This window comes from Pimephales promelas, chromosome 1, assembly GCF_988280905.1.
Source record: "Pimephales promelas chromosome 1, fPimPro1.hap1.1, whole genome shotgun sequence".
Lineage (NCBI taxonomy): Eukaryota > Metazoa > Chordata > Actinopteri > Cypriniformes > Leuciscidae > Pimephales > Pimephales promelas.
The window spans coordinates 22451190-22476665 of record NC_142769.1 but is presented as its reverse complement, the minus strand read 5'-3'; the positions used below and the strand labels follow the sequence as shown (position 1 = coordinate 22476665).

General features: G+C 39.3%; 1 protein-coding gene and 1 pseudogene across 2 annotated transcripts in view; one reads left to right on the top strand and one right to left on the bottom strand.

Annotated features, from left to right (window-relative positions):
* The window catches only part of lrrc4cb (leucine rich repeat containing 4C, genome duplicate b), a 34435-nt gene extending 14430 nt beyond the window's left edge, over positions 1–20005 (top strand). For both annotated transcript variants that reach the window (XM_089129256.1, XM_039654379.2), the window contains exon 2: positions 13662–20005. In XM_089129256.1, coding sequence (XP_088985382.1) covers positions 13712–15607 — 1896 coding nt within the window. In that variant the 5' untranslated portion in view covers positions 13662–13711 and the 3' untranslated portion in view covers positions 15608–20005. The remainder of the gene's footprint in view (positions 1–13661) is intronic.
* Positions 20006–23178: 3173 nt separating this feature from the next.
* On the bottom strand, positions 23179–24417 carry LOC120464819 (uncharacterized; annotated as a pseudogene).
* Positions 24418–25476: the final 1059 nt, after the last annotated feature.

Here is a 25476-nt window from a genome sequence, read left to right as displayed (position 1 = left end):
ACCCAATAGAGCATCTTTTGGGATGTGGTGGAACGGGAGCTTCGTGCCCTGGATGTGCATCCCACAAATCTCCATCACCTGCAAGATGCCATCCTAACAATATGAGCCAACATTTCTAAAGAATGCTTTCAGCAAACTGTTGAATCAATGCCAAATAGAATTAAAGGGACACCAGGCAGGAATGCTGTTTTTGTCAAACAGCGAGTCCTAGAGTGACTGTGGAGTACTTGTTTTTAACGTTACTGTCGTAAATACCACTCACTGAGAGCGTGACGTGCTACATAGTATACAATAGTACATTGTGTTTAATTTGTTGTTTAATGAGATCTAATATATGTTGTTAGTGGTGAGAATTTTCACGTGATTAAATACATATCCCCATGAACTATAATGGTCAAGCGGAAGAACTTTTGCCATGTGTGTCACAGGTTCTGGGTTTTTCTAATCCCTACTAATAGTATAGTTTATTTTCCTCATCAAAACCGATTGTTTATTAGTGGCTGTATTTCAAGCCGGGACATGTTTTTTGTGCATTGGGTTTTGTGATTTCATCGTAATGGGTCTCTCAGTCCCTGCAACGGATTGAGCGCGCGTTCGTTTGAAGACAGCACACGTCACAACAGACCACTGAATCCACTGAAACTGATCGCAGCGGCAACGAGCGCTTTGGTCTCTTGATTTCAAAAACAACAGTTTCAGATCGCCTCTTATTTAACAAACGAACTAAATGAATGCTCTACTAGAGTTACCTGGAGATGTTTTATTTGTTTGTAATGGTACATCCATGCTGTGAGATGTTTCAACATCACACCCGCAAATTACGCCTATGCTCATGTCTGACACCTCGCTCGGTCAGTCTGATGTTTCCTCTTTCTCTGTTCCTCCGACAATGCTTTCCTAGCTTTCTGTATCTTATATGCTGGCTCAGCCATGACGATAGTGTGACAAACTCCATCCCTCTCGACCTTGTTCCTGGATATGTGCATTGGTGCCATAATTAAAGGAATTTGTTACATTTGATATCACGCGATACTTCCTGATGCTGAGGCCGGCGGCTCGCCACACCGCCACACCGCCACACAGATTTTTCCGCTCACAGGCACCAGGGGGGGTCGAAACACCCACCATTCAACTCGAAAGAAGTGATATAACCATTTCAATAACTCTGAAGCTGTTAAATTAAGCTAAAATAACTGCATAGTGTCCCTTAAAGGCAGTTCTGAAGGCGAAAGGGGGTCAAACACAGTATTAGTATGTTGTTCCTAATAATCCTTTAGGTGAGTTAGGTGAGTCAACATAGAGAAATATACAGCCCATTCTCACCCCCAAGGCGTCACTTAACTGACGCCTTGGGAAGCATTTGGACATGCTTCAATATCTGACGCTTTAGGCGCCCTTTAGCGTCAGTTAGATGACGCCCTAGGATCGCGTGTACCCTACCCCCACCCCACACCTAAACCTAACCACGTCCTCTAACTGACGCTTTCCTTTAGCGTCAGTTAGATGACGCCGTAGGATCGCGTCATGTAAGTGACGCTAAAGGGCGCCTAAACAGCCCATTCTCACTCCCAAGGCGTCACCTAACTGACGCCTTGGGAAGCATTTGGACATGCTTCAATATCTGACGCTTTAGGCGCCCTTTAGCGTCAGTAAGATGACGCCCTAGGATCGCGTGTACCCTACCCCCACCCCACACCTAAACCTAACCGCGTCTTCTAACTGACGCTTTCCTTTAGCGTCAGTTAGATGACGCCGTAGGATCGCGTCATTTAAGTGACGCTGAAGGGCGCCTAAAACGTCAAATATTGAAGCATGGTCAAAGGTGACGCCTTGGGGTGAGAATGCGTTGGCCTAAAACGTCAAATATTGAAGCATGGTCAAAGGTGACGCCTTGGGGTGAGAATGCGTTAAAATATATCAATGTTGCTGATTTTTCAGTATTTAGCATTAGCCTCAGAATATGATATTACCTCACTCTACAAGTACTCTACTCTACTCTAAAGCAGGTACCATTGTTTGTTACCACAGCAACTATTTGCTTCAAAAATAAACATGCTTATTTAATGTAAAAAGTACCTGTACAAATGAGAGGCGGCAAGATCGCAGGATGCTCTGTAAGATGTCCATTAGGAGACATTACAGTAGGCTATATTCTATTTGTTAGGTTAATGATTTAGGAACAGTCAAATTTATCTCACAGGACTTACAAGGTGGCAATATCGTGTGAATGTGTATGATGTAAAGTTTAAGAAATGTATAAGATTTTTTTTCCTAGAACGTAAGAATGAAAGTGCATGCACCCCTGAGATTGAACGAATTCATTCAAATTAGCCACCAATTTGCCAAAACGAATTATCATGGAATTGTGTTGGAAGTTTTTGGAAATAGAAGCTTTTGGAAATTTTTCGGTCACAGGGGTGTAAAGAATGTTTCATTCATAGTTTTCCCCTCCTTTAAATTGATCTGAAATCTCATTCCATTACGATCCCTTATAAAACCGATATACTGCGGCTGCACTAAAAAACACATTTTGTGCATTTTTCTAATGTAATCCTTTTTCTATTAAAAATACATTTGCAGCATAACAGTTGGAGTGAAATTAAACATGAATTTCTTACTGACTTAGTATTTGCTTTAAGAAAAGTAAAAGCATAGAAGTTTTTTTTTTTTTTTAACAACACCATATCTCGAGCTGCATGAACAATTTTGTGTAAAATGTAATGTTCTCCATTTAACTAAATTAAAGCTTGAGCATTAAATCACTTCATGGCATAGTTAACTGATTTAACTGGTGACCCATCTTTAATATTTTTTTTATATATATATATATATACATTTTATAAAAAGTTACATTTTTGTTTTAAACTTTTCAGTGCTAATAAAAAAAAAAAACTGTCAAATACAGTAAATAAAATTCTCATTGTACAGCATATTTTGTGTCCATGGGCAGGGGGTAAGGTCTAGAATACTGTAGGTAAAAATAAGGTGACTCTTGACTCTTTATTTCATATTTCATGAGGTACTGTCCCTGTGATTCTGGATTCGTTTATATTGCATTCAGGGGTCAGAGCGGTACGCATTTAAAGATTGCTGTCTGCTGTGTTTTAGCATGGTCAGCACACTGCCTCCCTGATTTTCAATTTGAATACTGAAGTAAACTGAAGGGGCCAGGCTTAGTCTGGAAGAAAGGGGTCTTGTGTCCTGTCACTTCAAGTACTTTGACTTAGCAGGGGGAAACAGCAGGGACAATAAGTGTTTTAACTAACCAGGTGTTACTAACTTATTTTTCCTCAACCTTTCTCTGACTGCAGTTTTTATGTTTAAAATGCATTCACTTTTATTGAGTTGAGAGCTGCTAGCTAAAAAATTCCAGAACACAATGAGAATATGCGAGATCCCCGTCCCTCCAGCTGTGTATTCCCAGCAAGGCCGTCTCCTGCCAAGACTCTCTTTGCCTTGTAATTGTATTCTTACTCAACAACTTAGCCTATTACAATATGGATATTCTCCCAGGGATGTGGTTGGAGTGCCACATACGAGTCATTCGAACACTTCTGTTCTCAACGATTATCTATTGGGTCTATTGTGTCGAAGATAACTGATGTCATTAAATGGGCAAATCTGATAAAGTCCTGATGTATCTAAACTAGATATAGCTAGACATAAATATTCAGATGCAACTATGCCGCAGTGACATACATTTTTCGAGAGCTGCTTTCAGTAACACCTTTAACCGGTGCAACAGTGCTATATGTGCTTTAGCTTCATTTCCTTTTCAGCACAACAATATGATAAAGATAGAGATTCAATTTTCAGTAACCAGGTTTTTTTTCCCACTAACCTGCTGCAGTGTTGTGGGATGTGATTTTGGCAGGAGTCCTGACAGTTTAAAAGTGCACCAATATTTTTGCTAACAAGGCCCTCACAACGTCAGGAAACATGGGGGTGCACCATCCCACAGCCAATGAATTACCCCCATGGCTTCGGCCTCTGCCTGAAATTTTGCAGTCACATGCTTACATGCCATATCTCATGGTTAAATGATTCAAGTCAATATTTAAGGCCATCGCAAGACCATAAAACTGACTATCGGCATGAGGTCCTCTAATGATTTAGCAAATGGCCATAAATATAGACACCTGATTTGATTTAAGTCAATATCTGTAACTCATCTATAACTCTGAGTTTCCCTATAGTACAGCTAAGTGTTGTTCATTAGAGAATGCAAGTTCTCTTTTTTCCTGTGAATATAAATAGGTGACTAAATTAACTGCGGAAGGTCATAATTTGCCTAGTGAGGGTTGCTAACATGCTTACAAGTAATGATTGGAATTTCATTTTCTTAATTTAATAGGCCAGAGGAAAACAATTAAATTGCAAGTGATTCTCTCTCTCTCTCTCTCTGGTTGCTCCTGTGTTTGTCTCTATAGATTCAAACTCTTGAAAGTAGCTCTCAGCTGAAGGCCCAAAGGGAATCCTGGCTGAGCTAATGATATTTTTTCTTGAACAAGTTCATCAAGTTTTAATACAATTACTATATTAAAAGCTCCAAGACTAATGGAATGATCAAATATCAATAGTAATTACATGAATGTATTAAATAACTGTAAGCAGGATGCCTTAAGGAGATCCTAGTACTAACATTGTGAAGTTTTGGCTTCAGACATATTTGGTGGGAACATTAGATCAATGGACAAGATCTCCCTGCAGTCTGATCCACCCACACAGCCAGAAAAGTGCGAGAGAAAAAAAAGAAGTGTGATTACGGCCATTTCATCTGATTATTCATCAGTGTCATTATGATAATGGAGGCAGCATAAGTTATTTTGGCACAATCCAATGGTTGTGGTGATTATACCTGGCCATAGACGCTTAGATCTAAATTACATTACAAACTAAGACTCCTACTGGATGTGCAGGGGAAGTAGAGGAGCTGAGGAAGATCTATGTGGGAGTAATTTGCATTACTCCCTCGTTTTGTGTCTATTTTCTCTGGCCAAACTGCTTGAAAAGGCCTTCTAAGAGGCAAGGAAGGAATTGATTTGTTACTTGTTTAAACACACCGGTAGGATAGGGCTTCGATCATTTAAAAGATGTGCATCACTCTCTTTAGAATATACTGAAGCTCAGATGCTGAATTAAATTGTATTAGACACCCTACAGAGCATTTTGGTTGTATTTCGTTGAGCTGGAACATTTCGATAATTTTAATGTGTGTGAAATAAATCGCAGAAGGATCATACTTTTCAAAGCTACTTTAAAATCTCACTCTTTCAAAATAAAACAGTTACTGTCTTCTAAAAGTGAACATGACATGTATTTAGTGTACTTCAGTCTTTGCAAATTTAAATGGAGGGCTTCCATTTTTAACGCCTCTTCTTTGGCTTCAACACATTTAAGTAAAGACCTTGGCAGGCATCCCAAGTAAAATCCTTTCGGTATGCCATTGTTTCCAGGTCCTGAGGAGTCAATACAATGTCTCCTGAGAACTCACTTTAGAGTGTTGTTTTGGTTTGTCCTTTACTTCTAGGGCAAAGAAGCAGAGCACGTTCCAGTATGTAAGAGTTTTAACATAATATTTCAATTTAGTTAATAACGGATTATGCAATTTTGTTCCCTCTATGAAATTGCGAAAAGGAGACGCTGCATAAACTATTTACCTTTTTTAACGACATTTAGTATTTCACACAGATTTTTTTAGATGCACATTTGTTTACAGTCAGAGAGATGTTCACTGCTTGTATTCACAGCACAACCATGACTTGACTGCACTTGGATGTGTATTCTTCCATAACACTAAATCGATTGCTTTTTTTGTGGAGACCCTTGGTGTCCTAAAAAACGAGAGGAGCACAGAGTGTACCGAAGGATTGCTTCCAAGAATAAGCAATAAGATTCTGTGAATATTAATTGGCTGATTTACCACCAAATACATAACCCTGCTAGAAAAGAAAAAAAAAGATCTCAGTTAATCATTCAGATTGTTTTGTTTTATATTTATCATATTATATTTATATATTTTGTATTGAAAATAAACAACATAAAATAATAATGAGCAATAGTGGATGAATAGAGTGCAGTTGGTATAAAGACAGTGTCCCTCCGCAGTGTCCTTCAGGAGCTGTTATGAAATAGACCTCCATCATATGCTTTCTCCCAGAACACATTTGAAAGAGTTATCAGATATTGATTGTGATGTAAAATGCAGAGGATGCCAAGAAACAAGTTATAACCACCAGTGTGTAGCCTACAAGAGACTCTCAGTTGTGTTTTTTGATAGCAAATAAGCATAGACTGTACCACGCATGTGAATATAATATTTAAGAAAGGGTAGGGTGTCTGTTTGAGACACGATTAAAATGAATTAGTCTAAAAGCTACTCACAAAAAAACATGTTTTCAACAGCTCTCTGAAGGAGGTTAATGTTTGTTAGTTTTTGAACTGATGTACTTTGATTATTCATCTTGAAATTCATAAAGAAGTTTGTTTTAATTGGTTTACTCAAAGTCCCTGTTTCATCAAACAAAAAGCATCTACAAAAAGCAAGGATAAGCCTAGCTTATGCATTTGGAGGATTATTAAACTGCTGTTGTTTCTTATGTGTTTCTATATCATCAAATTATTTTGAATATTTCCCTGCAGTATATTTGTCTTAACTCTTGATTATACCATTTCTTCTAAAAAAAAAATAATAATAAAAAAAAGATCTGTATAGGCAACAGCATATAATGAGGTCTTTGCAGATAGACTGGTTTGAGATACTGTACAGTATGTAAAATACATATGAGTTTGAATGTGACAATTTTGAAAATGTGTGTCAGAAAACTTACTGTAGGGTGATGCGAGGATTGCTATTATGTAATTAATGAGTTAAAAATGGGTTTTAAAGTTATTCTCGTGTTTCAGATTTTGTATGCAGGCCTCAAGCTAATCAATCAATGCCTGAGAGATTAGTGTGCTTCCTCTGTAAATTCCTTGGTTATTTTTGGTAATAAAAATAGGCTCCTGCCAGGACATGCCCTGATTACCTCATGCATCTCATTAAATGTGTGTCCATCGGCTTCTCACAGTAAGGTGTCAATTACGCTGCTTCTAACTAACATTCACTGCCTACCAGCGAGATTAACGTCTCACTGTGACTAAATCAATCACAGTCCTCAGTTCAACAATTTTATAAGATGATCAGGAGGAGCACAGATGCACAGTGAGACCATCTGAGACATTTCATAGTATAATTGTGTCAAATACAGGAAAGATGGTTTATTCAAATTAAATCGTTCATTTTATCCTAAGAAGACTGAGATATGTGAGATACACATAGCCTACTAATATTTAGACTTGATCATCACTGACTAAAGCATGTGAAAAAGCATGTGGGGCATTTGTGGTTTTGTGATTTTAATTTGCAAATGACACTTTTCTGAGCGTGACTTAACAAAAATCAGCATACTTATCAAAAACCAACCCGGACGTTTGTATCTTACACATGCACTGTATTATAAGAAATAAGGCAGAGCACCCGGCTAATGATAAGCCTATACGTTTCAGGGATATTTCACCATTTGGGGAATTAAGCATTTTCCACCTCCCCTCGAGTAAAAGATGGAACTCTTTAACGGCTACCTAGTGTTAAATAGTGTTCATGACATGTTGACGTACGTTATTGTATGCGTGCTGTTCACTGATCTATATAGAATGACATGAGCTATCCAGTCATTATATCAGTGGTGCTGTTCTTATGTGAGCACGCATGCTCCGTGTAGGTTGTAGGTTACGGTTTGATAAGAGTTTACAGTGTGACAAAAGCATAATATTGTGTTATATTGCGAGTATAGGCCCACACACACACACAGTTCGATCGCACTCGTGTCTCTCTCTTGCACGCTCTTACGTTTTACATTTCTTGCAAAATGTAATTGTGCATTAAAGTACTGTATATAACACTTAAAATATTGTATAGAGTCCAATGATTTCGGAGAATATTTGTTTATTCCTAATGATTCTTCTGTATTGTAGGCTCGGATTAGGTTGAGCTGTTCTACGAGTATACGTGATATTATATATGCACTCACCTAAAGGATTTTTACGAACACCATACTAATACTGTGTTTGACCCCGTTTCGCATTGAGAACTGCCTTAATTCTACTGAAAGCATTCTTTAGAAATGCCCATATTGATAGGATAGCATTTGTAGGATGCACATCCAGGGCATAAAGCTCCTGTGCTAAACATGCTCTATTGGGTTGAGATCTGGTGACTGCGGACGCCATTTTAGTACAGTGAACTCATTGTCATGTTCAAGAAACCATTTTGAAATGATTCGAGCTTTGTGACATGGTGCATTATCCTGCTGGAAGTAACCATCAGAGAATGGGTACATGGTGGCCATAAAGGGATGGACATGGTCAGAAACAATGCTCAGGTTTTTAAACGGGCCTAAAGTGTGCCAAGAAAACATCACGCTTAGATTACACCACCACCACCAGCCTGCACAGTGGTAACAAGCATGATGGATCCATGTTCTCATTCTGTTTACGCCAAATTCTGACTCTACTATCTAAATGTCTCAACAGAAACTCATCAGACAAGGCAACATTTTTCCAGTCTTCAACTGTCCAATTTTGGTGAGCTCTTGCTAATTGTAGCCTCTTTTTCCTATTTGTAGTGGAGATGAGTGGTACCCGGTAGGGTCTTCTGCTGTTGTAGCCCATCCGCCTCAAGGTTGTGCGTGTTGTGGCTTCACAAATGCTTTGCTGCATACCTCGGTTGTAACGAGTGGTTATTTCAGTCAAAGTTGCTCTTCTCAGCTTGAATCAGTCGGTCCATTCTCCTCTGACCTCTAGCATCAACAAGGCATTTTCGGCCACAGGACTGCCGCATACTGGATGTTTTTCCCTTTTCACACCATTCTTTGTAAACCCTAGAAATGGTTGTGTGTGAAAATCCCAGTAACTGGCACCAACAACCATGTCATGCTCAAAATCACCTTTCTTTTCCATTCTGACAATCAGTTTGGAGTTCAGGAGATTGTCTTGACCAGGACCACACCACTAAATGCATTGAAGCAACTGCCATGTCATTGGTTGATTAGATGATTGCATTAATGAGAAATTGAACAGGTGTTATAATCCAATAATCCTTTAGGTGAGTGTGTGTGTGTATATGTGTATATGTGTGTGTGTGTGTGTGTGTATATATATATACAGTATGTATATATATATATATGGTGGCCACTGGGTCTGTGAAAGCGCTATATATACTGTAAATGCAGTCCATTTATATTCATCCGTCAAGAAAGTTTCAGTTAAACCAGTTAATCAGGGTTGGCAACTATGGCCATCCAAATACTCATTGTTATGCATTTACAACATCACAATCAATGATCACTTAATTAAAAGGAATTTAAACAATTTTAAAATTACAATTGTTGCTTGCTGTCAGATGATACATACCTCTAAGGGTGTGTATACTGTGAACTGTGTTTGTTTTAATCTGGAGCTCCAAAGAAATAAAAATATTTGCATAATACCCAGAGCCGATCCTCCCTATACGCACACAAGCTGCGTAGGGCCCGCCAAAATTATTTTTTGCGTGCATATACGCACTTTTTGTCGTGTAAAATTTACGCACTCCACACCCCTAATCCGACCCCTAATCCGATTTTTGCTTTGGGCCCAATGCAGGAAGGTCAGGATCGGCTCTGATAATACCAAGTGTCTTAAGATCAAGATCCCAGTCATTCAAAGGTGATGTGTCTGAACTAAGTAAAATTACTGTCTGATGAATCTCTGGTACGTCTATGTAATCTCTAGTAGGGATTGTACAGTACTAAATAAATATACCTCATGCACCATTTATTATCTGTTATACTGTTGTGTAACCAATAGATGGCTGCAGCCCTATATTTATAAATATATATCCATTGCTGTGTGTATTCCCTGGTTGCTGGATGTTTTCAGTCATAATTACTTGTGTGTATTTGTAACAGTGTGGGTTTGTCTTGTCATGTTTAGTGATTCCCTGTCTAACTCTTAGTCATCCCAAGTGTTTCCCATTAACCAAGCCCCCTTGTTATCCTGTCTAGCTCGTTTACCCCAGCAGAGTTCTTGATGTTGTGTTGTTACTGTTGGTTGTACTGCTTCTGAGTCCAGTTCCTGGTCTGAGTCTTTGTATTGTTTTTAGTTTATAGAATAAAGTGTGCTGCATGTGGATCCTGCTTCCTCCTTGTTTCTACCGCATCATTACAGAAGAATTCACCAAACTTGAATCCAGCAGCAGAACTGATATGTCTCCGTCAGGTCTTTCTGAGCCGCTTAGCTACCTGATGCCACTGCATGACTCAAATGGGACCATTGAGCAGTAAATTGACGTGACCTTTTTACTGAGCGGTTCGGCATTTAATGTGGGCTTGGCAGATGACGCTCACAAACCCACAGTACCCCCTGAACCTGAGTTCTTTCATGTTAGTCCCGAGATCGACCTGCCGGAGCTTATTCCTGTCAAGCCTGAGGTCTCACCGCTGGCCCAGAACAGTCCAGAGCCTTCACCACTGGTCCCATCCAGTCTCAAGTCTTCATTATTGATCTTCAATAGCTCAGTGTCCTCACGATCGGAGATGGAAGAGGAGGAGGACGAGGAAGAAGACTCCTTGCGCCCCACAGTCCCCGGAGGTTGTACCCGAACCTCCAGTTACCCCAGAGGCCTTCTCCAAGCTCCTGGCCCTGCCTGCACTGCCCAAGCTCCTGGCCCTCTGTCTGCCCAGCCAGGGACTGTCCACGTCCTGTCTGCTCAGCCAGAGACTGTTCAAGTCACGTTCGCTGAGCCAGTGTCTGCCCTTCCTGAGCCGGTCTATGTTCCTGAGCTGGCGCCTAGCCCTTAGCTGCAGGCCCTCGCCGTGGCTGCCCAGGGGCCCAAGGCCACCCAAAAGATCCTCACCGCTGTGGCTGCCCGAAAGGTATTCACTGCCGTGGCCGCCTGAACTCCCTGCTCCGCCCTGGTCGCCTGCTCTGCCCACGTTCCATGGCCCAAGTTTGGCTCTGCACCTCCGCCCTCCTGAACTTTTTGTCAAATACAGTACTTTTTGTTTTGTACAGTACAGATACTGTACAGTATTCTATCCCAAGGATTTGGGGTGGCTGGGGGAAATATGATCTAATCAAAGTAAATAGGATCTAATTAACGATCTTTACTTCCTGGTCAAGAAGCTGTCAATCAGTGGCCAATGACTGAACTTAGTGCTGCTAGCCCCGCCCCCACAAGAGATATGTGCCAAAATGGTGAATGAAAATTTAGGGAGCATTTATGAAAACTTCACATGCATAAATGAAAAGGCTGGAAGCAAGGGCGTAGATTACGCGGGGGACGTGGGGGACGTGTCCCCCCCACATTTTATAAAATGTAAATTTGTCCCCCGCACTTTTTCATAGGGGAAGTGTTCACGACATGTTGAGGTTTTTGCAAGCCAATGTGTATTTATAGATACAGATTTAAAATTCAAAGAGAAAAGATCGCCTATCTACTGTATCTACACGTGACTTTTTTACGTTGCCATGGTAATCAGTCACTCGCGCTCGTGCATCACCACACGCCCGTGCTCGCACCCGCACTGAATCCATCGTCGAAGGTCGAAAGGAATTCAAAACGGCGAAAAACACTTCACACTTTTTTCGCAAAAAAGTCAAGAACTGTAAGTTGTAATGTGGTATCCGAATTTGGTTGCTCATTGTCATTGATGAATAACTTTGCCTAATTTTCTGCCATTATCTAACTTATTTGCTTGAATCATGCAGCGTTGTACTTGTAACATGTGTACATGATGTTTACCATATAATAAGGTAACACTTTACAATTAGATTAAAAAAGTTTGTAGACAGATGTTAAGTTTTCTTTAAAAAGCCTAACCAGAAAGTTTGAAGAAGTTTTAAAAGCATGAAGTTGAATGTTTTCAATATGAATGACAGTTTTGGTTAAGTAAGACAGACAGACAGATAGACAGATAGACAGATAGATAGATAGATAGATAGATAGATAGATAGATAGATAGATAGATAGATAGATAGATAGATAGATAGATAGATAGATAGATAGATAGATAGATAGATAGATAGATAGATAGAACTAATGAAACCTTATTGTAAAGTGTTACCATTCATATAAATAAATGTATAATATCATACCATATAAATGCATGTAAAAAAAAGGTATAATGCTTGACATTCTGTCCCCCTCACTTTTGAAATGATTGCTACGCCCCTGGCTGGAAGTGCATTTGTAAGTTCAGATCAGCGAAAGAAAGATGTGAAAACATTAAAAAAAACATGCTGCGTATTAAAAACTGTGTATAAACAGATATTTTATTCAGTTTCAGTTTATATTTGCATTAGTTTCTTCATATAATGCAAATATCTCATATTTTCAGAAGTTAAGTTGATTATTATTAGCACAAAAGTAATTCCATACGACTTCCGCTCTTTTTGCCATTTTGATCAGAAAGCTCTCCGTCTCATACTTGATTTACTTTACTACTGTGGTGGGAGATTCTGAGAGTAAAATGTTGTATTTATGACAGAGCTTGCTTGATCTTGTAAATGAAAGCATTTATTTCAAGACTTCTCGATTTCCTTTCATAATACACTGAAATTTAATTTTGCTTGTCAAAGTGAGTTTGTTAGAGACTTGTCTGGGGTCCTAAATTTCTCTCTCCTTTTATTTCCCTCTCTTTATTAATGGGAATACTGATTAAAGTAACCTATTTGCAAACAGAATAGGTAATAAGACATCTTATTTTTCATTATAACACCTGAGAAGATAATGAGAGCAGAGACTGCAGAGAGGCGAAGGAATTTTAAATTTAGTGTGTGCTGTAGCAGTGGCACATTTCTTGTGGGTTTTGACAATTCAGTTTCTATGTATTTTCATAGTATGTGCAAGCAAAGAGTGCTGAATATACAAGCCAAATACACATCCTTATCTCCTAGATATGCCCAGTGGTGAACCTGTCTGCAGCTTAATCCATCCCTCTGACAGCTTGCTGTGACAGGATTTCCATATATCTCATTTTAGTGCATAGCATACAAGATTCAGGAGTGTTTGTACTTATAATATAAATAATGTAAAAGCACAACATTACAAGAAAATCACAAAAGCATTTCCTTTAGTTTAGTTTTTCCTTGAATAAATGATGTTCCTGCAATAAAATTACATTTTATTATTCTCTTTTGAAACCAACTACAAAGAAACTTAGGTCAGGTCAAAGTTCAATACTTGACTAAGCTTGTGTCTGCTATATACAGTGCAAAAACAACCAAAAAAACAATCAAGAAAATTACATCTTTCCATCCTTTATTCTTTGAATTATTTGTGGTGTGTTTCTGTGTGCAGGCTCATTAAACTACTGTGACAGTAACTGCTTAATTTATCAGCCACATTGGAGAACTATATATTGCATGTAGATTGCCTAAACATTTTTTTTCAAACATCATCAGATATCAGTAATGTACAGTACATGCAGCACCATTTGACGGAAGAATGTTCCTTTTGTTGTAAAAAATTGCAGAACATCAGCGGAATGTGATGTTTTGTTTGACTGCCATCATGCTACACTGACACTCACTATGACACATTTTGCTAACAGATTTATTTTCCTCTTCCTCTTTTTCAGACTGCCTATAAATGTTTGGGGAGAGAAAATCAGCTGCCATTAAATTATGAATGTTGTACAAGATGACCTCTTACCATCAGCGCCAGATGTTGAGAGGTCCTAGATGGAAAGGGGCTTGGTTTGACCCCTTGTTTCTCCTGCTTTTAGCCCTACAGTTGCTTGTTGTCGCCGGATTGGTGCGAGCCCAGACCTGTCCATCTGTATGTTCCTGCAGTAATCAATTTAGTAAGGTCATCTGCACACGCAGAGGGCTAAAGGATGTCCCTGATGGCATCTCCACAAATACACGGTATCTAAACCTTCAGGACAATCAAATCCAAGTCATCAAAGTGGACAGTTTCAAGCATCTACGACACCTTGAGATTCTTCAGCTTAGCAGAAACCACATCCGCAACATCGAGATTGGCGCCTTCAATGGCCTAACCAGCCTTAACACTCTGGAGCTTTTTGACAATCGCCTCACGACCATCCCAAATGGCGCCTTTGAGTATCTATCAAAACTGAAAGAGCTGTGGCTTAGGAATAACCCTATTGAGAGCATACCGTCTGATGCCTTCAGTCGCCTGCCCTCCCTGCGGCGGTTGGACTTGGGAGAGCTGAAGCGTCTCTCCTACATCTCGAGTGGAGCATTTCAGGGCTTGAGCAACCTTCGCTACCTGAATCTGGGCATGTGTAACCTCAAAGAGGTCCCCAACATTCAGCCCTTGATTCGCCTGGATGAGCTGGAGATGTCCGGGAACCAGCTCACCGTCATCCAACCCAGTTCTTTTAAGGGTCTCGTCCATCTTCAAAAGCTGTGGATGATGCACGCCCAAGTCCAGTTTATAGAGCGGAACTCCTTGGATGACCTGCACTCTTTGCGAGAGCTCAACCTGGCTCACAACAACCTTTCTTTTTTGCCCCATGATCTCTTCACGCCTTTGCACCACTTGCAACGAGTGCATTTGCATCATAATCCCTGGAACTGTAACTGTGATATTCTTTGGCTGAGCTGGTGGCTAAGAGAGACCGTACCAACGAACACCAGCTGCTGCGCACGCTGCAATTCCCCTCCCAGCCTCAAAGGACGCTACATCGGTGAGCTGGACCAGAGCTACTTTCAGTGCTACGCCCCCGTTATCGTCGAACCACCTGCTGACCTCAATTTGACTGAGGGAATGGCGGCAGAGCTCAAATGTCGGACAAATTCAGTGACCTCGGTCAGCTGGCTAACGCCAGATGGCTCCGTCATAACACATGGGGTGCTCAAAATGCGCATTTCTGTCCAAAACGACGGAACGCTAAACTTCACCAACGTCACCGTCCAGGACACAGGAACATACACTTGCATCGTAAGCAACATGCAAGGCAACATTTCAGCCTCTGCCGTCCTCAACGTGACATCCGTTGACAACAGTGGCTTTAGTTACTTCACTACAGTCACCGTAGAGACAATCGAAACCCCTATCGATGGGGAGAGTAGGACGCCGGTTCAGCCTTCATTTGGCTGGGCATCCTCCTCGACCACAAGGGGAACACCCATTGCCACCGAGAGAGCGTATACTATTCCTGTGACAGACATAGACATTGATGGCGCTCTCAATGGTTTGGAGGAGGTGATGAAAACCACCAAGATTATTATTGGCTGCTTTGTGGCCATCACGCTCATGGCTGCCGTCATGCTTATAATATTCTACAAGATGCGCAAGCAGCACCACCAGCAGGATCATGATGGGCCGACCCGCACCATTGAGATCATCAACGTCCACGAGGAGCTGACGAGGGTTCCGGGCATGGAGAGTCACCTGACTCTTCCGCCCTTAGAGCATGAGCATTACAACCACTATAACTCCTACAAAACTGCTTATAACCATGTGTCTGCTCTTAGCTCGCTGCATAGTTCAGTGCATGAACCTTTACTGATCCAAGCCAGCTCGAAGGATAATGTACAGGAGACACAAATTTGACCATCTTGGATGAAATTAATTCTACCAGTGCTGTTTAAATTTTGGTTGTGGACATGCTGTCATTAAGACGTTCAGCAATGTCAATGAGAGACGGGGTGTATGTATCATTATTTTAACAAGTGTCTTTACAAATCTTATTTATTTAAAGATATGTGAAGTGACTGAATCATGAAATTATAAGACAAAAAATGTTAATATTGTCTTCTTCTTTTTTTCTTTTTCAGTTCTATATTTTGTAAACTGGGGTAATCAATGGTTTACTTTAATGTGCTAGTAGAATTAAGGTCAACTGCCATGCTTTTGAGAGCAATGAGACAACAGTTGTTGCTTTTTTGTTTGTTTGTTTTGTTCTTTTTTGTTGTGGCATATTACATCCCTTTGCTCCAGTGTGTTTTCATTTTTTGAGACAGTGGAAACAAAAACTGGCCACTGAAAACTGCAGACTTTAAATCGCATAGAGCACTTAGCACTTGAATGGTGGGCCTGATGGATGCAGCGACTCTAGAGAGGTGTATAAATGGTTACATTTCCCCATGAAAAATCCTATTACTGAACAAAAAAAGGGAAAGCTTTCATTATCAGGCCCTGGATTATGCTGAAAATGCAGCTAGTGTGAAAGGAAACATTTCTAGAATTTATAGAAGCTACAGTACTGTTCTGAACACACATCAATTGACTTCAATTTAGAAAATAGGTTTGTATAATTGCCTTGAATTACAGTTCTTAAGTCAAGTTATTATCTAAAATGTGGCATTTGAAATTTAGCACCCCCCCCCCCCCCCCACACCAAAAAATAAAAATAAAAAATCTGTAAATGTATTTATAACTGTAAATGCCACAGACCTATGAATATAACATAATTTATATACATTAGTGAATATCAGGGTAGTTCAAATATGGCCCCAATGTCACGTGTGTGGGATATGATCGTGAAATACAAGAAATTGAAATTGTAACGATTTTTGCGGCTTTAAGACAAAAATGGCTATGGGGAAATAAATAATGAAACAAAAAGTAGCCTGTTAATGTCACCATGGAAACCTAGTGAAAAACACACTGGACAAAATCAGAGTGCGCCGCCGCCTAGTGCATTGAACGTGTATTGTTTATTTGAGAACTGCATTATTTTCAATATAAGGGATTTTTTAACCACATGTTTGGGGTTTTTTTTACTGTGAATGTGTGCTTTTATATGTTTGTGAGTTGTATCTGCCCCATACTGTACCATCAGTTATTATTTTACCATTGTCTGTAGAATATTACGTTCATTCTGTTTTTCTGTATTTTGAAAAGAACTCTTGTATGGTTTATTTGACTAGCAACAGCATACCTCACCTAACATGATGATGATGACGAGTGTGTGAACGTGTCGTTGTGTCTACATGTGCAAAGGGTTGTATGCTTTACCATGAAACTCTGTTTTTCACCAGCTTGTGTATTGCTTTCTCAAAAGATTGATAAAAGATTATGTGTGATATTTCTCTTCCCCCTTTTAATAATTTTGGACGACATGATAAGAAGATGATACTGGTCTCACCAGTCAACTGCTGAAGTAAACCTAATAGGTTCATATGTCAAAGACATCAGAAAAGTACATGAAGAATATACCTCTAATTCATCACATGTGCTGACAAGTTTCATTTTAAATAGAGCCCAAAATACAACCCACAAATCCATAAATTTTGGACATTTTTTAAAATGCAATAAAATCAAAAATCTGATTTGTGAATTCTCTTTCCACTTTATTTAACTGGCAAAAGTGCCCCAAAAAAGCTTTACAATGTTTTCACTTCATTATATTTTGTAAATATAAACAAATTTTGATTTTGATCTGCAACACACAAAAGTTTGGACAGAGGCATGTTTACCATCACCCTTGCTTTTAATTACACTTTTCAATTGTTTGGGAGTTGATGATGCTATTTGTGGATTTTTTCCCCAATCTAGCCTACTACAAGAACCCTGCTCAGCAGTCAATGGTCATTTTCCTTGCCATTGTGGGCTATATATTTTCAATACGAATCAGATCTGGACTGCTGGCAGACCAGTCAAGCACATCAACTCTACAGTATAGTGTATACCACTCTGTTGTAGCACATACAGACTGAGGCCTGGCGTTGTCTTACTTCCCAGGAAAGATGTCGTCTTGATGCCATTAAATGTCTCTGCACAATCCCATATGCCTCCATGTCAGTGGTACCTTCTCACACATGCAAGTCACCCATGTCATTTGCGCCCCCATACCATGACACACTGTAAAAATGAATGTGCTTTATCTAATCAGTAGAATTGTGGCAACAGATTACAAGCAATATAATTACAGTAAGTTAAACATTTAAAATGAGTAAAGTTTACACAAAAACAAATTAACAAAAATATCTCACTAACAGACAGACATCAAAGATTAATTAAGAACTATTTATTTTATATTGCCAACATTGAAGACACCTGATGTTAACAAGCAGAAATCACTGAAAAACGTAATTTTAAAACAAACACTGATCACCATAATGGTGACTGAAAATTGTTTTTGTTTTTTTGGTTGTTGTAAGTTTTACTAATAGTTTTTACTTTGTAATAGTTTTACTGTTTTATTTGGTTAACTTTTAAGGAATTAATTTGATTAACTATTACTCAATTCTAATTTGTTACATTTAATTAATAATATTGCTTGCAATCTGTTGCCACATTTTTTTTTATTTTTATTTTTTTTATTTTTTTTTTAGATAAAGCATATTCATTTTTACAGTGCAGATGTTCGCTGATGAAAGTCTGGCTGGTCTCTTTCAGCCTGAGAACTCAATGTCCATTTTTCCCAATGTGGACTCCTCTCCATTGTGTTTTGGAAATCTGAGATAAGCTCGGGCTAAGAGAACTCAGGCAGCATCTCTGCATTGAACTGATGTAAAGATTTCTCCTTGTGTATCAGATTGGAGTTGCATTTCTTGATGCAGCAGCAGACTATGTTAAGTGGCAAGGGTCTTACTACCGAGCCCACATCGCTGTATTTAACACAGTTGTATGACGGTTTCTCATGAAATGCCATCTGAGGGCTCACAAGCACACTCCTGCCTCATTTTTTTCTGGATTTTCTTCATCCCTTCACAAAATTACGTATGGTAGATGGTGTAAGACATAAATTCTTTACGATCTTGCATTGAGAAATGTGATTTTTGAATTGTTTGACAATTATGTCATATTTTGGCACAAAGGGCTGAACCATGACCCATCTTTTGCTTGAAAAGACTGAGATGCTCCTTTTACGCTCAGTCACGTTACCCACACCTATTACCAATTTACATACTTATTGTGGACTGTTTCAAAATAGATTACCTTGGATGTTCTTTAATATTTTCACTTTTATTTTGCCTCTGTTCCAACTTTTTTTTTTTTTTTTTGAGTGTGTAGCAGCCATCAAAATCAAAATGTGTTTTATTGAGAAAATGCAATCACGTTGTTCGGTGAAAACATTGGAAAAATTTTCTAGTTTTGTCAGTTAAATAAAGTTGAAAGAGAATTCACAAATCACAGATTCTTGATTGTATTTTACAAAATGTCCCAACTATTCTAGATTTGGGGTTGTAGATGAGTTTGCCAGCATTTTTTATGTAAAGACGCACTCTTACATTTGATCATTTAGCATCTACTGAATGTGTCAATTTTTATTGTACATCTTTGCTTTACGTATAATTCTTTACGTTTCATTTTTTTGGTGGTCCCAGTCTTTTATTTTTACCCTCATTGCCATTCATATATGGAAGATGAATTGTAACCACATGTTAAGCATTTCATAAAGGATCAACTGTTGCTTCCCAGCATAAGTGTTTTTTAATCAATTAATTCTTTTTTGTATCCAATTAAAAATGTTCCTACCATTTTTATTGTACATAATCGATGGGATACATTGGGACACAAAAAAAACAGCATTGTGCTGTTGAAAAAAAAGATGAAAATGTTTCTGTTTTCAGAGGATCTGTACATGAATGCTAGCTTGCTCCTGCTTCAGTGTTCCTGAGCACTGCATCAGTTACAGAAGCTACTATGATAGCTCACTGAAACCTACATGGCCTACATGGAAAAGCTGTGGTGTTGGACTAAGCGGATTCTGTTTTGTTTTCTTCTTGTGGTTTGTTTGTTTGTTTGTTTGTTATTAGTTTTCTATGCTGAACTGAAGCAATTTTTTGGCAAGAGAATGTCTCTTTATTGACATATTTCTACAAGAACTGTTATTGAAAATAACCAATAATATTTCTGTCAAACTACATATTTGCTGATCAATTCATAATGCTATGGGGATACAGCTAACTAAGCGTTAACCGTGAAAAAATATAAAATACCAGATATTGTAGTTCATTCGGTACATGCTGTAAATGTAAATAAAATGTTTTTTCTAAAGTGTGGGGACTATTTTTCAGCGTTTTAAATGATTTGTTTTGGTTGTTTGTGCTCATTTCCACAAAACCTATAATTCCCGTATTTCTTTATTTTCTCTATTTAAAAAAATAAAACATTTCAGACCAATGGAGAATCACACTCAGATCCAGTCATACCATACAATGCCATTTGGTCTCAGGGGTAAATGTTAACCTCATCTAAGCCTTGAACTACATTTTAATAATAAGATGTTTCTCTATAAATGTGTTTTCATCAAAAATTAGACACACAGGTCAGAAACTAAAGCGTTTCAGTATGTGGGTGGAATATCAAAGACGCTGACAATGAATCCTTAGCATATCTCTATGGTCAAGAAGTTTTCACTACCACATTAGGATACTGCCACGGTTAGGATACAACATCTATTGACATACAAACGTATGTGCAAAATCGAATGTTTATCAATGTATTTTCATATGATTTTGAAAGCAAGCTTTTTGTGCTCCTATGGATCTTCAAGCCCATTGATACTTTATTTTCCATGCCAAGAAGGAGCTGTCTTCATGGGTTATTTCATTTAAATGAGTAAGACTGCATGAAGCAAAGCCACAGGTCCTCAGTGAATACTTTATGGCAATAACATCAAATTAAGAGACAAGTGACCCCTAAACACCCAAAGGCATATTTTGGTTTAAGATGGACTTGATTTTACTGCACCTTCTGTTGAGTTATGAGCCACTTGACATCTAATCCATAGGGCTTAGACTGAGGGCTGAACACAGCGCTACAAACTTGTGAATTGGATTTATAGGTGCCCTGCATTGTCTCATTCCCCACGTGATTAATTGTGCAGGGCCTCCTGACAGACGGAAGTACATCAGTTAATTAATTTTGCCAGGACAACGCCATTAGCCACACAGGAAGAGGACGGGTGTGCGTTGGAATAGAATACAGGTGCAGTCTGTGTGTCTGCATGTCCCAGCCCACAGAGCTGTCTGTAATAATTAATCTTTTCAATGATTTACACAAGCTGTCAGCAGCCCTCGTCATATTTACAGGTAGCAGTATCTCCCATCACTGCAATTACTGTGATATGGAAGGGATCAGTTACAACAACATATCGTTTGAGCGATGTCTGGTTCCTCTACAAAGAATCTGTGCAGACTTTGGCATCTTTATCTTTTAAATAGTGCTGATATAGTTATCTGCCGTTATGATTCTGCTGTATTGGCAGAGAAGAGGCGATGAAATACGGAAAGCTTTGCCTCTGCCAGGAAGTCCACTTACTCCTCCCTCTGCAGAAACATTTAGGCACCACATCAAATAATCTTCATCTCATATTCTTAGGCTAGGATGGTGGAGGAGAAGATATGAATAGATGAATCTGACAAAAATAAATAACACATGTAAAATAAAAATAAAATATTTTCTTTTTCTGTTTTTAAAAAGCTTATTTAACAATTAAACATGTAGGGTGGGGGTTGATTTTGTCCTTCAGGAATTGAATTGCTGTGAATTTTAATTTTGCTGTGATCTCATGTTAGTGAAAGGTTTTTCCGGCCTCCCTCAAAAAAAATGACTTCAGAAGAGAAGAGAAGAGAAGAGAAGAGAAGAGAAGAGAAGAGAAGAGAAGAGAAGAGAAGAGAAGAGAAGAGAAGAGAAGAGAAGTTATTTTGATTAAAGATTACAAGGGCACAAAAAAAAAATACACAGATGTGCACAGATAAATCATGCCCTAAAAATGCTCCAGTATTCCTTAAAAATAAAAATAATAATTATGGTTCTCTTTAAATATTGATTAAATTATTTAATAATTTTACTCGTAAATTATCTTTATCTACAAAAAAAAAAAATCCATTATATTGTACAAAGCAATCAGCCATGCAACATTACGAACCAAGCAACAGTAATATTAAAAGTCCTATGTGGCCATTTTCAGTATAAAGTCATAATATGGAATTTAAATGATGAGGGAGAGCGTGAGTCCATATAGTGTTATGAAAGAAGTGTGGTCTGATATACACCGTTGCCATGCTGAAGACGAATATTAGAAAATATCAGACTGCAGAACACAGCGATTAACCAATCAAGTATTCCAAAGAACCACAGAATGGGTAAATAAAATGATTTACTTGCTGAAACTCCATGCTGATGTTTGCTGTAGGCAAAATTCTGACTGTTTTGTTTTTATTCATTTGACATTATTATTTCATGAGGAAAAGCTGTATAGATGCCAGAACCAACTCACAGTTTTCATGCTGCATAAATTCCCAGGTCTGCTTTCCACCTCTTTGATTGAGGGGTAACTGTTCTATCATTAATGACTACAGGAATAATTGAGGAACGCAATATTAACATTCAAGTATTGACAAGAAACTTTGATTAACAACTTGGTAAGTAGTAGCACTCTGTTGAATGACGTAGTTAACTAGCTCACTAACCTTTCTTTCATACCTCCCAGAGGATCACTAAGAATACCTATATACAGGTTCATTATTAAAGTGAATAATGCATAATGTACATTTTACATTTAGTCATTTAGCAGACGCTTTTATCCAAAGCGACTTACAACTAGGGTTGGGTATCGTTTGAATTTGAACGATTCTAAATCCGATTCCGATTCCTTGTTTCAATTCCGGTTCCTAAAGATTCTCGATTCCGATTCTTTTAAGAGGCAGGGTCAAAAAAGTTTAGCTAACCTTGCTAACCAACGCTCTTTCTGAAGGAAATAATCCTTTATGAAGGAAATACTCCTTCTGTAAAAATACTCCTTTTGTCACAAATTTTGCATTTTGCCGAGATTTTGTTATTTTTAGAAAAGTGAAGCCACACTTTGGATCGCCGGCGTAAGCTACTCATGTTCGACTCACGCGGTCATGCCAACACTTCCGGTAGACGCTTCTTCGTTGGTGTTGTTCAGTGGTTTCTTCTTCCGCTCGGCGGACTGTTAATATCGAAACTAGGAATCGAAATTTTAACTTTTAAACGATTCCGGGAAAAACGAAAAGTTAGTCTCGGTTCCAATCGATACTCGATTGTCGATACCCAACCCTACTTACAACAGAGGAACAAACCAAGCGAGTCAACGTGAAGAGGCAAAAACAACACAATTTCTCAAAACACAAAGTTCAGACATTGCTCGGAGTACCATAACCCAGACAAGCGAGAATTTAGAGGAAAAAGAATTATACATTTTTTTATGTTAAATGCTCACGGAAGAGATGAGTTTTCAGTTGTCTTTTAAATGCTGTCAGGGATTCTGCATTACGGATGATGATGGGCAAATCATTCCATCAGCATACCGTGAATGAGAATGTTCTGGAGAGTGATTTTGTGCCTCGCTGTGATGGTACCACAAGCCGTCGGTCATTGACTGATCGTAGGCTTCTGGTAGGGATGTAGACTTGTAGTAGTGAGTGGAAGTAGGAGGGAGCTGAGCCTGTGGTCAATCTGTAAGCAAATGTCAACACCTTAAACTTGATGCTGAGCAGAGTGGCAGCCAGTGCAGAGAGATGAACAGGGGAGTGACATGGGCCCTTTTGGGCTTGTTGAAGACCAGATGCATCATTCTGGATCATTTGTAGAGGTTTAGTTGCACATGATGGAAGTCCAGCAAGAAGAGCATTGCAGTAATCAAGCCTAGAAATGACCGGGGCCTGGACGAGAATTTGTGTTGCATGCTCAGTTAGGAAAGGCCTGATCTTCCTGATGTTGTGCATAGCAAACCTGCATGATTGAGCTGTCTTTGTAATGAGGAAGAATCTAGCTGGATATTGAAGTCATGCTGTAGAGACGATTGGCGGGGAGGATGAGAAGCTCAGTCTTTGCCAGGTTGAGCTGAAGGAGATGTTCCTTCATCCATTCTGAGATATCCGCCAGACAGGTTAAGATCCGTGCCGCTACTGTGGGATCATCTGGTTGAATTGAGAGGTAGAGCTGGGTGTCATCAGCATAGCAATGGTAAGAGAAACCATGTGCCTGTATGATGGGTCCCAGTGATGTGGTGTAAATGGAAAAGAGGAGCGGTCCAAGAACTGAACCCTGGGGAACCCCTGTCGTCAGTTGATGTGGTTTGGATACCTCACCTCTTCATGTGACCCTGAAGTACCTACTTGTGAGATAGGACTCAAAGTGGACAGAAGGATCTGGACAGAGAGTGGACAGAAGGATCTGATAGTTCACAGTGTCAAATGCAGCAGACAGATCCAGGAGAATGAGAATGAGAAAGAGAAATGAAAGCTTTAGCTTAAGTTCTGTCAGGAAGACTCAATCAGCACGTCATGTATTACCTCACTCCTATCCAATCAGTTGTTAACAGTCACAGTATAAAAGATTGGTACTTGCACTTGTCTGAGTTCCCAGATGCTGTCGCTGCCATTCACCTCCATCCTCCCCAACCACCACCAAGATGCTACCTTCCCCTTCATCCTCCCCATCACCACCACCAGGATGGTCCCTTCCTTACCTCCAGGGGGGTCGGCTGCGCCCCCGCCTTCATCTCAGGTGGCCATGCAGATTCGGCTGACCTTGCTTCGCTCACTAAGGACGGGGCCTACGCCAAAGAACTCATAAATGTATGCTTGCTGAGCTGCCAATAAATGTATACTGCTATTTATTTATCTCCCAAGTCTTTCTGGTAGAAGTGATGATTTGGAAGCAGCTTTTATGATCCGCAGAGTCATTTCTTGAAGCCAGATTTGTTGACATCCAGCTGGTTGTTCAGAGATAGGAAAGATGATACTTGGTTGAAAGCAACTCGTTCAAGTGTTCTTGCAATAAATGGTAGGAGAGAGACAGGTCTTTAATTCTCTAAAAGTGATGTGTTTAACATTGTTTTTTTAGCACTGGAGTTACCTGAGCCTGCTACAATGCTACAGGAAAAATGCCAGTGTGGAGGAATGAGTTGATATTGTGTGTGAGAGCTGGTAGAAGTGTGGGAGAAATGGTTTGTAGAATGTGTGAAAGTAATGAAGAAATGAAGCCAGCGCAAGTTCTACCAGGAAGGCTCAATTGTTCACGTCATGTATTACCTTCTCATTTATCCAATCATATCCTAATAGTCAGTATGAAATACTGTAACAATGAACATTTATTTGAGCTCAGCAAACAATCAAATTCTTTGGCGTAGGCCCAAGAAGGGTGGTGTGTATTACCACCCTTCTCAGTAGTAATTCTCCCGAGTCTTTCTTGTAGAAATGGTCTGAAACGTGGAGATGTTTCACCAAAATGTTGTCTGTGATGCAGTTGCATGTGTAAACCAGGTCCAGTTGGTTGCCTGACTTATGAGTACCTGTGGCGACGAGCCATTTGAGATTGAAAGAGGCTAGGAGAGAGATAAAGTCCGTTGCATACGGCTTCTCCTGATGAATATTGAAATCGCTGAAAAAGTGGGATGAAATCCTCAGGGAAAGAAGACAGCAGCACATCCAGATCCTCTACAAAGCTTCCCAGTTGACCTGGGGGGCGATATATGACTACAATATGGATCTTGATGG